Below are 15,296 nucleotides of genomic sequence, written 5' to 3'. Positions count from 1 at the left end.
TATGCCCTTTATACTTCAAGGAGGTTCTTCTCGTCTTCCTTTGGTTTCTCAGAATGATATAGATCACATAGATTTTTGTTTTGTTTTGTTTCATTTTGTTTGGTCTTGCCTTGGTTACTAGGAAGGTCAGAAATACATCTACTGCTCAAGCATGGTGACTGTTTCACTGCAGGTTCATGGCAGAATGATCTCTCTCCCCTTTCCACTCTGAAGCTGACGTCTCTCTGACTTTAATTGTCCTCTATGTGCTTTTATTGTAAGCAACATCACAGTCTTGTTATACAGGGGATAGAGCGTAAATCACCAGGCAATCAAGTCATGTGCTAAGCACTTGAACAGTGTGTGGCACTTGGAAGGTACTCGGTAAATATTCATTGAATGGATGGATGGATCCAAGAACAAACCAAATTCTACTTTTCCGTAAGTAGGAGTGAATGGTTGCGGGGGGGAGGATAAGCTCCCTCTCATCCATGAAAAGGGCCCTTCCCACTAGAGGCCCACAGCCATGGATTTGATAGAGTGTAAGGAGCACTTTTATGTGATAACTGAATTCTGTATTTCTATAAACCCAGCCTCCTGAATGAGCGAACACGTGCTTGTGCCAGGATTCCCCCAGTGAGTCAATTTGCTGCCATCATTCCCACCCTGTACCGCATGGCAGAGCCAGAGCGTGGAGCACAGAAACCACAGGAAAAGAAAGCTCAGTGCACACAAATCATGTGTTTTGAGACAAATGCAAAAATCTTCATTGAAATTACTTGAGAATTGGGTCAACTGTATAGTTCTTGGTCCAGTGGTAAATAAGAAGGAAGAGCCAAGAGGCAAGTTCAGAAGAAATTGGCTCATAAAGTTGGCGACATATTGGCTAGTTGGCACCTTACCCCTTGTTGCTTGATTATACGTTACTGTATATCGCTTTCCTCTTTTCCAGAGACTCAGAGCCTTGGGGAAGTAAGATCTGCAATTTCCATCTGTTCATCCAGAAACTGGGGGCGGAAGAGGATCAAGACTTTGCACCCGTCACGCAGGGGTTACCAGCGAGTCTGGGCTAGAGCCCAGAGTCCTTGTTGCTTGGTCATTTCGCCACCTGCTGGATAGGAAGCCTTTGGAGGGAGGCACTGGTGAGTACTTGCCTGAGGACTAGAGGCCGAGAGAGCCTCTTTCAGAGCTCTGTGCCCTCCTACTCTTCACTGGACCTGGGAAAGCTGCTCATGGTGCTCTGTCCCACAACAGAGTAACTGACAAATCTAGACTCCCTTAAGCCATGACTGCTTAGCCTACAGGGCCGTGAACTTGGATGGGGAAAAGCTTACATCTTTATTTATCATCCTCAAATTAAAATTTAGCACTTCTTTCCATTATGAATATAGACATCAAACCAGAGTAGAACTAGCAGGACTGGGAACTCTCACTAATAGAAATCATCCATATTTTCATACCACGATGCGTGTTACAGATATTTCAAAATATTACTTACAATCATCACTACTCTGGAATTACAGTAGTTGTTAGATCACTGCTTGATCTCATTATTTCATGTATCGGTGAACATATATATTACTATGTTAAAACATTTTAGTATCAATGATTTCCTTTGTAATTCAGTGTATTTTATTTTATGCATTTAAATACACAGGCTTCACCAGGATACCAAAGATTAAGGAGAGATTCTTAACCCTTTTTCCTTAAGGAAAATGATCCCTTAGATCTCTGTTAACCTCTTATTCAGTGTCTTGTTATGGATCATAAATTAATATAATGTGGATTTCTGCTGAAGCCCAACAAAAGTTTAGCTTCTTTTTTTTTTTTTTAAGATTTTATTTATTTGACAGAGAGAGGTCACAAGTAGGCAGAGAGGCAGGCAGAGAGAGAGGAGGAAGCAGGCTCCCTGCTGAGCAGAGAGCCCGATGCAGGACTCAATCCCAGGACCCTGAGATCATGACCTGAGCCGAAGGCAGCGGCTCAACCCACTGAGCCACCCAGGCGCCCCCAAAAGTTTAGCTTCTAAAGCAATGAAAGGAGGTCTTATTCCCGAGAAATTCATGTAGATTTGATAGCAAAATGATGTTACCGACAGTATATTGTCTTGATCTACACTTTCTACATTTCACTGATACGTCTCTAGCCATGATTTTCAATGCAGCGCCATGTTCTTTGTTGGGGGAGGAACAAATTGAAGGTCATGTAAGCCCAATGCCTCCAGCAGGGGGGGAAAAAAAGCAGGGGTAATATATACAGAACCTTTCAACCAGCATTAAACAGAAACAAGACCCCATGGATAAGACATCCTTGAAAACCATTAAAAACCATAAATAATTGATAGGTAGGTGGTGGGGTGTTCCTTCGTACTTCCTCAACTGATTACATTTTTTTTTTACTTTTGAAGTTAATTGTAAAAATAATAGTTAAGTATTGAACACACTGAGTACTTTTAATGTATTTTCAATTAGGATGATGTATGTTAAACACGGACCTTTATGCCTCTCTGATCGCTGGAGATACTGGATTTATCTTAGAATAATTCAAGTTCAGAAGTCTGTGGCTTTTAGAAACATGAGAACACCAATTTTAATACAATTTGAAATCTTATATTATCACGATGGCAGAAGGTGCAAAGGTCTGTGTGGAATGTTTTGTGCATCCAGAAGTGATGTTGCAGACAGACACAAGCCAGGAAAATGAGGCCATTTTTGTTGTCTTTTTTTGCAGGCATTCAGCAGCCTGGGCTTTTAATGACCATTACTTCTGACCCGAAGGCACTGGAGGGGAAGAGTAGCTTCTGAATGTCCTCGATACTCTTCTAACTGCCAGTTCTGAGTTCCCTCAGATTGGGGCTCACTTCTGCTTTTGCAGAAATTATCTGCTTGGAGCCATGCCTGATTTATAGCAATCTCTGGCAAGACCTCAGACCAGAGATATGCTTTTGGCTTAGAGAGACACCGCAGGCAGCGGTAGGGCTCCGTGGAAAGGCTCCCTGGGGGGCATGAGGCTCTGGGAGCCTCGAGTCGAGCTGGGGGACGGCCTCTTGGGGCTTTCTTCTCCGGAGGAGTGTGACGCAGTCAAAAGGGGGAGAAAAAAAAAAAGGCCAAGCAGCTGCTGATGAAATAGGAGAAGGCACACTTTGAAGCACGTGGGGCTGTTCCAGGGCACTCTGAGCTCACACACAGCCCAGGGGCACATGGTCATGGAGTGACCCTCGGCTCGGGTCTCCGCACCAGAGAAGGCATGGCCGGGGAAGTCAGCCTGAACTCCCTCCAGGAGCTGGAACGTGAGGTCATCCTCCAGGTCCTGTACCGAGACCAGGCGGTCCAGAACATCGAGGAAGAGAGGATCCGGTATGCCGTCCTCCACGCGCACAAGTCTTGGGGCTTTCCTGCTTGCCACCTCCGGCCACCTGCTTGCTGGCCGCTGCTTGCTGGCCGCGGGGCATGCGGGCGTCCCCTCTGCAAGGGGCCCATGAAGGGCAGAGGCTGGGTAGCCCTGCGCTCTAACCGAGCTCCCCGCAGTGGCGGCGAAGGGAGGCTGCTCTTGTCATTGACTTTAAATAATGCCATTTTGTGCTAAGTGTGTTGTCTGGTGCTTGTCCCTTTGCTACTTGGCTGGACTAATTCAAAGGAAGGTTTGCAGGCGTCTGCTCTGCCTCTCAAGGGACAGACCTCCTGCGAAACATTGCCTGAATTGTTGGTTGGGGTGGGGGTCACCAAGGGCACACAGAAAAGTGGAGAAAGCCACGTGGAAACAGCAGGTCTGCTGCGGTGCGTTCCCGTCGTCTTCTTTGTGTGCTTTTGCTTCCAACTTGGCTTTGAGGGGAAGGGGGTGCGTAAGGTGTAAACCTGCTCAGCCTGTTCTTTGACTGATCTGTCAATAGGAAATTTCTTTCCTTGTCTGTCTAGAAGCTGCACGCGCGGTTGGTAGAGTGAACATTTAATAGAGCAGGGCTAGACTGTCACAGCTGCCAAGATCTGTCTTACCAACAGCAGGGGTCATGTTTGTCAATGTCTGTAGAGGACACAAAGACTGGAAAATAAGTATGTGGACCAGGCTTTTGATTTTGTTTTATTTATTTTTTTTTAATGTTTTTAAAAGATTTTATTTATTTGACAGAGAGAGACACAGTGAGAGAGGGAACACAAGCAGGGCAAGTGGCAGAGGGAGAAGCAGGCTTCCCGCTGAGCAGGGATCCCCATGTGGGGCTCGATCCCAGGATCCCAGGATCATGACCTGAGCCAAAGGCAGACGCCCAAAGACTGAGCTACCCAGGTGCCCTTGATTTTGTTTTTAAAGGCAGAACTCTTCTAGAGTCCGCCAAGAAAAATACACATAAAATAAATAAAATTCGGGGCAACCCAATGCTTAAGGCATGAAATTTGCGGCTTAACTGGAAGATGCAGTGTTCTTTTTCTATCCTCCGCTGCTGTCCCAAAGCTCTCTGAAATGTACTTGTACTTTTTTCTGCTGAAAAGGATAATACGCTGAGCAAAATGGAATTGTCTCGATGATTTGAGGTCTTTCAGTGATTTAGAAACATCCTGAATACCAACAAAGTAGCATGGACTCTGTGGTCAGGAGGTTTTGCTCCGGAGGGCACAGACAGCAGCGCAAGTCCCGCAAGTGGAATGAATGCGCTCTAGTTTCGTGGGGCTGCTTCTCTTTTCTAAAAGGAGCTAGCAGAGACATTTCATGAAAGAAGGTCTGGTTACTAACACCTCTTCCGGGTCCAGTGTAAGGTCTCTTTGCACTTGGGCTATTGTCTCCGGGAAATAGGAGCTAGAAGTGAGCCAATCCACCCACTGAAAAACAAAACAAAAACCACAAAACAATAGTTGGGACACCTGGGGGGCTCAGTCTGTTAAGCATCTGCCTTTGGCTCAGATCATGATCCCGGAGTCCTGGGATGGAGTCCCACATCAGGCTCCATGCCCAGTGGGGAGCCTGCTTCTCCCTCTACCTGTTGCTCCCCTGCTTGTGCTCTCTCTCTCCTCTCTCTCTGACAAAGAAATGAACAAAATCTTTAAAAAAACAGTAGCAAAAGCAGAACATCAGTTCAATAATTTTATTGGGTAACTTAATGACAAGGGCGGGCATGTATATCTTTATAGATCTTTCCATGCCTTTTATATTAAAATTGATGCTATTTTCTCTGTGTGTGTTTTGTGTTGTCCTCTCTCTGTCCTTGCTAACCTTTATGATGTCCTTTGGGCATGGAGGGATGAGCCTAGAACAAAACTAGCGGCTAACTCCTCTGTGCTACGCACTTTTTAGGCTTTGCCATTGAATCCCCTGCATCTGTGGGAGGTGAGCTTTTTCTCATCTCTGTTTCACCGTGGAGAAAATCTGAGCCTCTTTCTGGAGAGACTGAGTGAGATCCCTCGTTCACACAGCCAAGTTGTTAGCCGGGCACGGCGGATGCCAAAACCCCTTCTTTCTTCTCTTGCCGGGAGCAGTATTACCGGGGCCCTCGCCATGTAGGGGTATGTCTGGCATCTGTCCTTTCATTCATTCAGACCTTGTCACTTGACTGTTTGGGCCGCAGGAAACTGAAGACGCACTTGCAGCACCTCCGGTGGAAAGGAGCACAGGGCGTGAGCCAGGAGCACAGAGAGAAGTCATGCGCCCGCTGTCAGAGCGAGCTGGGCTTTCTGCTGAACCGGGGGGCCGTGTGCAAGGGCTGCAGCCACCGCGTGTGCTCCGAGTGCCGAGTGTTCCTGAGGAAGACCAGCGCCTGGAAGTGCACCGTGTGCTTTGAGGACAGGTGAGGTGACCGGGGCACTCACGTCCCCCCGTGGACTCTGGCCATGTGGACCGTCCCAGACCTGCTGGTGACAAAGGTGCTGTCGCCCCTCAGGGTTGATCGGTGTTCACAGAGGGCTTCATAGGAAGTGACCTTTCTAGACTTGGAAGTTACAGTAATTTAAAGATGAATTGTATTATGTAAAAAGGGTTTTTTTTCTTTTAATTTACAAACGTTTGTTTATAATGGCTAAGGATGGGCTAACCCAGGAGTGAAGATTCATTTGGATTTCATAACTAGGTGCCTAAATTTTCTTGGAACTTAATTTATCACTTTCAGAGAAAGTCAAGTGAATTTCATTTTATTTTATTTTAAGATTTTATTTATTTATTTGACAGAGCGAGAGATCACAAGTAGGTAGAGAGGCAGGCACAGAGAGAGGGAAGCAGGCTCCCTGCTGAGCAGAGAGCCCGATGTGGGGCTCGATCCCAGGACCCTGAGATCATGACCTGAGCCAAAGGCAGAGGCTTAACCCACTGAGCCACCCAGGTGCCCCAGTCAAGTGAATTTTAACATAGAAAATATTAGAGTGAGCCTGTGTAGCATTACTTATTTATTTTTAAGATTTTATTTATTTGTTTATAGAGCAGAGGGAGGGGCGAGGGAGAGGGAGAGAGAGAATCTCAAAGAGACTCTGCACTGAGCATGAAGCCCCACGTGGGGCTTGATCCTAGGACCTCAAGACCAGACCCGAGCTGAAATCAGGAGTCAGATGCTTACCTTACTGAGCCACTCAGGCACCCTATGTTATTATTTTTTAAAATATTTTATTGAGGTAAAATTGATATGTGACACTACATTGATTTCAGATGTATAACATAATGACTTGGTATTTGTATACATGGTGAAGCGATCACCACAATAGATCATGTTACCATCGCCTTTATCTGTACTTCAGTTCTGAATGATAACCTTGCTGGGTGGAGTATTCTTGGTTGGAAGCTTTCTTCCTTTCAGCACTTTGGATTGGATTTATCATCCCACTCCATTCTGGCTGCAAAGTTCTGATGAAAAATCTGCCAATTGTCTTATGGGCGTTCCTTGTATGTCACAAGTTGTTTTTCTCTTGTTGCTTTCCAGAGTGTCTTTTAAATTTTAACTTTTGACATTTAATTAGGATGTGCTTGATGTGATCTCTTTGGAGTCATCTTATTTAGAATTCTCTGGGCTTCCTGGACCGGGATGTCTGTTTCTCTCCCCAGGTTAGGGAACTTTTCAGTCATTATTTCTTCAAATAATTTTCCACTCCTTTCTCTCTCACTTCTCCTTCTGGCCCCTATAATGTGAATTTTCTTTCCACTTAATGTTGTTCCCATAGGTCTGTTAGGCTGTCTTCTTTTATCTTTCTTACTTTCTTCTTCCTTTCTCTATTTGGGTTAGCTCCGCTGCCCTGCCTTTCAGACTGCTGATCTGTTCTTCTGCTTCATCTGGTCTGCTAAGGACCCCTCCATGTGTGCTTCAGCTCTGTGGCTAATGTGTGGAACTTGTTGTTTTCCATCTCTTTGATGAAGTTCTCACGGTGTTCATCTGGTCTTCTCCTGAGTCTGGGCAGCATCTTTTTGACTATTAAAATTCTGATAAAATTCTTTATCAGGCATATTACTTATATCTCTGAAATTAAGGTATTTTTCTGAGATTTTTACTTTGTTCTTTCATTTGCAACATACTTCTCTGTGTCTTCATTTTCCCTGACTCTCTGTGTTTATTTTTTGGTGGTTTTTTTTTTTTTAGATTTTATTTATTTATTACAGAGAGAGAGAGAGAGAAAAGAGCACAAGCAGGGGGAGCAGCAGGCAGAGGGAGAGCAGGCTCCCCACTGAACAAGGAGCCCAATGCAGGATTCGATCCCATGACCCTGGGATCATGACCTGAGCTGAAGGCAGATGCTTAACCTACTCAGACACCCAGGTGTCCCACTCTGTTTCTATATGTTTCTAAACTGCAACCTCTCCCCAGTCTTGGCCTTGCGTGGGTGACGGACCTTGTCCTTCAACCTTGCCCTAGCTCTTGGTTATCTTTCCAAACTCTGTGATTGTCCAAGCAGGCTGCCTGATTTATTCTTGCCAGGGCTCCATTGGTGTGCTAAGATCTGTTGGTGTCCCAAAGGGAAGGATCCATTAGAACCTAGTTTCAGGCTGATTGGAAGCCAGACCCCTAGGCAGCAGATTTCAAAGTATGCAAATAGATACAGTCCTGTGGGGCCAGTCATAAAATCTGCGGGCCTCCAGACCAGGAGATCTGAAGAACACCATGGGTGGAGGAGGCAAAACTCAGGGTTCCAGCCGAGTGTATAAACCCCTTCCTCAGAGGTACCAGAGAGCTGAAGCAAGGCCAGGGCTGAGTGCAAGGATGGGGTCTCCCTGCCTGGGTTCCCTGAGATCACCTTCCTAGCCTTGGGTTGAATGGCAAACAGGAAGTCTGCCCCTCAGGCAAAAGCTCTAGGCCAAGGAAATAGGCTTTTTTCACAGGGAGACTGGGAATGTGCTTCCGGCTACTGTCTGTGCTGTGCCCTAAGGATTGTAGGCTGCTGGGAACTGTCTTTGCAATTGTTATGGTCCCCTGGAGTCCAGGAACACAAGCCCTCTTGGCACCAGGACCAGGTGATCTGGTGTGTGTCCTTTGTGTGGGCTCCAGGCACCTGCCGGCTTTGCGATGCAGCTGGAGAGTGCAGGGGTGGAGCGGGGCCACCGTGGCCACCAGCGTTAGGAAGGCAGCGGAAGACGGCCTTGGCTGGGCATGGCCTCTGGCTTCCGCGATGCTGCAGGAGAGCGCCGTGTCCGTGCATGTCTGCGTGTGTCCCCGCGTGTGCACGCACACCCGCGCAGGCCGCTCAGGAGCAAGTCAGCGGGAGGGTGCCAGGTCTCTGTGTGCCGCCCACGCTAGCAGAAGAGAGGGAGAGTGCAGAACAGGTGCTCATCTCTAGAGAGAGTCCGACCTGGCCCTTGGACCTTTGGCAGAGGCTGGAAGATGGGCAAATGAATCTCCTTCACTCACAGTCTAGATGCTTTTCAAACTTGCTTTTGTCCTGGCTCTCTACGTCTCTATGTGAGTGAGACCACATGCCCGTTGGACTTAAGTAAGCCCCACTGTTTTTTCTAAGTCAGACCTTTTGGGGGCACACCTCTCTGGTTCAGGTCCCAGGGGTTGGGGTCCCTGGCAGGGGACACAAACCCCTCACTCCTCTGGGAGAAACTCTGTCCTTGTGAGATCCCTCCCTGTGGCGTGTCTCTGTGATGGTGGTGAGGGGGCGATCGGTGACAGCGTGTCTCCGCATCTCCTACCCACCCCCACGGTGTGGTCCTATGTTGCGGGCGACAGTTGGGCTGGGTTTCAGTCCTTCTTTGGGGGGGTTGTTCCTTAGGAAGCTACAGATCTGGCGTCTGCAGGAGGAGGTGTGTCCGAGGTCTCCCTACACACCGCCTTCCCGTGCAGCTTTCCGTAAGGCCTTTGGGAAGAGGTATAAGCTGACTTCTATTGGCTACTCAGAGAAATGAGTAGCCTTCTATTAGCGCCAGACTGAATCCTCACGTATTTCAATCTTTTGGTGTCATGAGGTTTTTTTAAAAAAAGTTTTTTGACATGGAATGGGCATTTGGAACTATGCATTTTGGAAATGATAAACGGCGTCTTTGGCTGGGGCTCCCACTTTTCAAAGCAAGAATGGGCTGATCATTGATGACTTGAAAACACAGTAGAGGTTGTCCCTGTTTGTTGGGGACAGCGCACACAAGGACATTGCAGAACCTTGAGGAGGGGAGATATTCATCTGGTATGAATCTAGAATAACCAGAGACTTGGGGAATTTGAAACGAGCTCCTAAGTGTTGCTGCAGATGGGAGAGTGCCCAGGATAAAGATCAGGAGAGGCACTCACACCGTGGGGGGCCGGTGGCTGGGTTTTCTGTCCCCCTCAGTCAAGAGGGCTGGGCTTATTGAGCTCCTGGCATTAATGATCTCAAATTTCCTGTCCCTTTGCAAGGCTTAATTTCAGTCCCTCATCCAGAGAAGAAGTGAAGTTGTTCAACCAGATTTCTTTGCTCCTAAATAGCACACCTTGTACTTGGACAGCAGCTTGCCAAGTCAGGCTGATTCGGTCAGCGCTAACTCTGCGCCCCTCACTCATTTCACGTCTCTTTGGTTTGCTGAGGCCAATGTCCTCCAGCCTTTGCTTTTTTCTTTGTCTTTCTTTTAGATATAACTTTTTTAATTAAAAAATTTTAATATATGTATATTTTGCTGGTACAGCTGCTCTGGAGAACAGTATGACGATTCATCAAGACGTTAAAAATAGAGCTTTTTCCTGTTTTTTAGTGCTCCCCGCTCAGCCCTTTAGGCTTTTCTTATCTTGAGAAGGAAGGGCAGGGAGTTGCGGGGAGCTGCCTGGGCTCATGAGAAAGGAGGTAATAATTCCAAATAATGTCTAGAAAGTCTTAAGATTTCCTTCCCTCCTTTCAATCAACTGTATGTATTTGAAGGCTAAAGGTGACCATTGCCTGGTAAGGGATTAAAGGCATTGGTGGTTTTTTGTCTTTGAATAGTTCACTGTAAGCTAAAAACCACACTGGGAAGACGGACGAGGCTGAGGCCGTCTCCTGGGAAGGCAGCCCATTTTGAAACCTGCACCCAAGAGGGTATTGTGACCTCTCTGTTGTAACTCTACCCTCTAAGTACACAAAGTGTGATTTCTAAAACCCCAGCTTCCTTATTGTGAAATAAGGATGCTTTTCAAAATACCAAAGATAATTGCATTATGGGGAATGAAGTGCCTCAGGAAATCATATGGGGAGAGAACGAAATAATTTCTAACCCGTATTCCACCCCCTCTCCTTTCTTGGCAACCCTCTGTCCTCTCTCTGCTTTTGTCCTCCCTGGACCCCCATCCTAGAGAGAAGGCTGGCAGAACTTTAGAATACTTGACAGTCATGACTGACAGGGGGTGGGGGTCCTAGGTGGGGGACGGACCCCAGAGGCTTTCCTCTCTCTGCAGCTGCCTCAGCTTGAGACTCGGTCCGTGGGAAGAAGTGGATCCATTGTGGGACCAGGAGGGGGGAAGGAGGTTTTTTAAATCAGGAAAGGGGAAGCTGTAGGACGGTGATTTAGAAAAACAAAACCAAATGACAGGTTGTGGCCGTCAGAGAAAAAGGCCTGTGGGACATGCTAGCCCTGGAGTTGTGTCGAGGTTCCGGGATATCTTTGAGGTTTCTGCTTCAAGGCAGTTTCCCTCTTAGAGCTGCTAAGGGGACGCCTGGGTGACTCAGTTGGTTAAGTGTCTGCCTTTGGCTCAGGTCGCTATCACAGGGTCCTGGGATCGAGTCCCGCGTCAGGTTCCCGACTTAGTGGGGAGCCGGCTTCTCCCTCTCCTCCCTGCTTGTGCTCTCACTCCTTCTGTCAAATAAATAAATAAAATCTTAAAAAAAAAAAAAAAAAGAGCTGCTAAGTGTCCCTGAGAGCTCTGACAAGAGAAGGGTGAGTTGGCTCGAGGCGATTTTTAGAGCATCTATAATTGGAGTATTTCTGGATGAGGGTCAGGACCAGGGAGGAAGACAGGCATCCTCAGGGAAAGAGGACAGCATGGGGATAAGAGTTTAGCTTTTTTTTAATACTGCATGTCCCTCCCTCCCTCCCTCTCTTTCTTTCTTTCTTTTAAAAATTGTGTTCAGTTAGCCAACATATAATAGTGTTCAGTGATTCATCAGTTGCATATAACACCCAGGGCTCATCACATCATGTGCCCTCCTTAGTGTCCATCTGGTTACCCCATCCCTCCACCCCTCCCTTCTATAAACGTCAGTTTGTTTCTCGGAGTCCAGAGTCTCTCATGGTTTGTCTCCCTCCCTGATTTCCTCCTGTTCAGTTTTCCCTCCCTTTCCCTGTGGTCTTCCACTCCATTCCTTATGTTTCACGAATAAGTGAAACCATATGATAAATGTCTTTCTCTGCTTGACTTATTTCACTCAACATAATGCCCTCCAGTTCCATCCATGTTGATGCAAATGGTGGGTAGTCATCCTTTCTGATGGCTGAGTCATATTCCATTGTGTATATGGACCACATCTTCTTAGCCATTCATCTGTTGAAAGATATCTTTGCTCTTTCCACAGTTTGGCTATTGTGGTCATTGCTGCTATGAACATTGTGGTACCAGTGTCCCTTCATTTTACTATGCCTGTATCTTTGGGGTAAATACCTAGTGGTGTGATTATTGGGTCATAGGGTTGCTCTATTTTCAACTTCTTGAGGAATTTCCACACTGTTTCCCAGAGTGGCTACACCAGCTTGTATTTCCACCAACAATGTGAGAGGGTTCCCCTCTCTCCACATCCTCGCCAACACTTGTTGTTTCCTGTCTTGTTAATTTTTGCCATTCTAACTGGTGTAAGATGGTATCTTATTGTGGTTTTGATTTGAATCTCCCTGATGGCTAGTGTTGATGAACATTTTTTCATGTGTCTGTTAGCCATTCCTATGTCTTCTTTGGAGAAGTGTCTGTTCATGTCTTATGCCCATTTCTTGACTGGATCATTTGGTTTTTTTGGGTATTGAGTTTGGTAAGTTATTTATAGATCTTGGATGTCCGCCTTTTATCTGAAATGTCACTTGTAAATATCTTCTTCCATTCCATTCCATTGCCTTTTAGTTTTGTTGACTCTTTCTCTGCTGTGCAAAAGTTTTTTTTTTTTATCTTGCACGTTTCATTTAAACCTTGAAACAGGGCAACGAGGATTATTATCCTAATTTTACAGGTGAAACAAGAGGCTAAGAGACAGAAAGTAGTTAGCCTGAGGCCAGGAAGTCAGTTAGACTAGAGCTCTGGTCTCCTGAATCCCATCCCTTCTAGATCTCTGCCCTCTCCTGCCTGCAGGGAGGAAAGCCACTCAGAAGACCTTGAATCTTGGGCCACGGGAAATGGGGTGTGAACATAGATGCTTTGCCAAGAGGAAGCCGTATCACAGTGCACCAGTGTTCTGCAGGGTAGGGCCAGGGCCCGGGGATGGGGATAGCCAGTGATCCGCAGGAACATCTTGGCAGTGAACTGGGCATGAAGTGATAAGGCTGAAGGCAAACGAAATTGAGAACAAAAGAGAAGCAGCAGAAAGGCCTCAGGAAGCAAAGACACGTTGAGAAGGACTTGGAAGAACAAAGTTGGTGAAAGTTGCTCTAGTCATGAGGGGCCATATGTTGTCCTCAGCAAGGAGGCATCAAAAGAGGGTGATTTGGGAGAAGGAAAGAAGAGGAAGAGATGTAAATGCGTCCTTGCTTCTTGGTTCAGTGCCCCCCCCATGTACTGACAATTCCCACGGATGACATGGGATGAGGTAACAACCACGTTGAAATGTCAGGGAGACTAAGCTTCATATTTGCTTGTTTGCTTGGTTTTGAAAAATAAGACCGAACTGGATGACTTCGGTTCACATTGATATTTTTTTCCCTTCAAAATCATTGACTGTGCAGTAGCATCCAACTTCATGTGTCTAGAAAGGACCTGCTCACCCTCCCGGAAGCAGATGGCTGAGGAATTATAGGTGCTCAAGACGTTTGTCTTTCAAACTGTGATCTTTTCCTCTTGCTTTGTAACTGGCCGTGACCATAAGTAATCGTTCATTCTTCTGTCTCAGATATTTGTTGGGATGTCCTTTCTCTCTGTTGCATCAGGAATGTTTGCTATTTATAAATAAGTGGATCAGACATTTTAGAGCGAGGGTTTCAAATGGTGGGAGGTTGTACGGTTGATCCCAGGATACTTTCTTGGGCTGCTTACATGTCTCTGATCTACTCTGCCGGAGGCTCATGGAGAGAAAATTAAGAGTGCCCAGTTACACATGGATATACAAACCTTGGCATTCATTATCACATACTTAGTTCTCTGGTTGGGGTTTGAATTATTGCTGCAGAGTAGGAAGGGTTAAAATGAGATTTTTGGAATTTATTAAAGGTGATATTTTGGTTGTTGCTCAAACACACTTTAGGTTAGGATTTAGATGTAAAGATATCATTACAGAATGCTGTACTCTCTCTTTTGCATTGTGTGAAATAATTTTTATTGACAATCACGTGACATGTCAAGATAAGTTTTACAGCAGTTGTGTTTCCTGCTTAGAGTAAGACATCCCAGAGTCTGGAAAATATAATCTTTGAAATTTCATACTGATGCTCCCAGCATTTCCCTAATACCACGTTTTGTTTGATAAAATACTGAATCCTCACTTCATATCCACCAAGTCAAATGTATGGGAATGGTATAATTTACAGTCTTTATTGTAAATGCTTCTGCTCTTCAAGTGAGTAAAAGGTATAACTCTATGAAATATTGAAAAGGAACTGAATGCTGGGTGTGGTATAGGGGCCAGCGAGGAAGGACGTTAGCTCGGTGCCGAGGTTAAAGTGACATGTCTTTGCTGCCTCTCTTCTATTTCAAAACCTGATTTTTATTTCTAATCTGATTTTTAACATTGCTGATAGAAATTATGGTCGTGAATTTCACAAGAAAAAGTATACAGAAGTTGAATATATTGAGTAAATATGTAACATAGTCATATGTGTGCACATTTTCAAGAGATTAGCCACTGAAACCAACTTTACAAGGGAAAAGCCTCTTGTTCTTTAAGGTAAGGTTTTGTTTTCTTTGTTCTGACTTGGAGATGGCATCTGTTTTAGTCCTCACCGTCTAGCTTGGCTGTTTCATGAGGTACATGGACAGTGTTTTCTGTAGGAATACGGTAGATGACAACTGTATGTAGGATCATGACTTTTTTTTTTTTTTTTTTTTTTTGACAGACAGAGATCACAAGTAGGCAGAGAGGCAGGCAGAGAGAGAGAGGAGGAAGCAGGCTCCCTGCCTAGCAGAGAGCCCGATGCAGGACTTGATCCCAGGACCTTGGAATCATGACCTGAACTGAAGGCAGAGGCTTAACCCACTGAGCCACCCAGGCACCCCCATGACATTCTTTTTAATCCTTGGGTCCAAATGGGAGTAATGACCACTTAGTATTCTTGGAAGCCCTTGTGCTACTAAAACATAGAGTAAAAAAGTAGAAGTGTCTAGGATAGTTTTGGGAAAAGTTTACTTTTGAGAAGTTTATTTTGTACGCACTAGAGGGAATGCTTTCACAATAATTTGAGTATCATTCCTTTTTTTGAAGCTGAAATTTCTTCTGCGACCAGTACATGATTAGTCACACAGGCCTTGCTTCTAAAACCTTTCTTTGAGGTTAGTAAGCCTTCCGCATCACTAACGCTCTTGTTCAGACTTGACATTGTCACCACACTCAGCTCAGCGGAAATTTTTCGCCCTGAGGGGAAGGCCAGCACGAGAAGGCTGCTTTCCTGGGCCGGCGCTTTGCACAGTAGAGAGGTGCTGCCTTAGTTAACACTCTGAGCTAGAACTAAGGGTCCTGGCAGATGGAGGGATCCCGGACAGGCTTGTAGTTCCTTTGAAGTCATGTTTTCGTAGGAATGTCCACAATGCCATGCCCATGTCCACAGAGAGACAAAAGTGCATCCCAACG

The 15,296-nt window shown here is 45.8% G+C and overlaps 1 protein-coding gene across 1 annotated transcript in view; it reads left to right on the top strand.

Moving 5' to 3' along the window:
- Window positions 1-1,053: 1,053 nt before the first annotated feature.
- The window catches only part of SYTL3 (synaptotagmin like 3), a 73,374-nt gene continuing 59,131 nt past the window's right edge, over window positions 1,054-15,296 (top strand). Inside the window, exons 1-3 of the mRNA XM_044242953.1 lie at window positions 1,054-1,121; window positions 2,710-3,335; window positions 5,534-5,752. Of these exons, the coding sequence (XP_044098888.1) occupies window positions 3,226-3,335; window positions 5,534-5,752 (329 nt within the window). The 5' untranslated portion in view covers window positions 1,054-1,121; window positions 2,710-3,225. The remainder of the gene's footprint in view (window positions 1,122-2,709; window positions 3,336-5,533; window positions 5,753-15,296) is intronic.

The sequence above is a fragment of the Neovison vison genome, chromosome 1 (assembly GCF_020171115.1).
Source record: "Neovison vison isolate M4711 chromosome 1, ASM_NN_V1, whole genome shotgun sequence".
Classification (NCBI taxonomy): domain Eukaryota; kingdom Metazoa; phylum Chordata; class Mammalia; order Carnivora; family Mustelidae; genus Neogale; species Neogale vison.
Note: the sequence above shows the minus strand (reverse complement) of the source record. Positions and strands in the feature narration are given on the sequence as shown.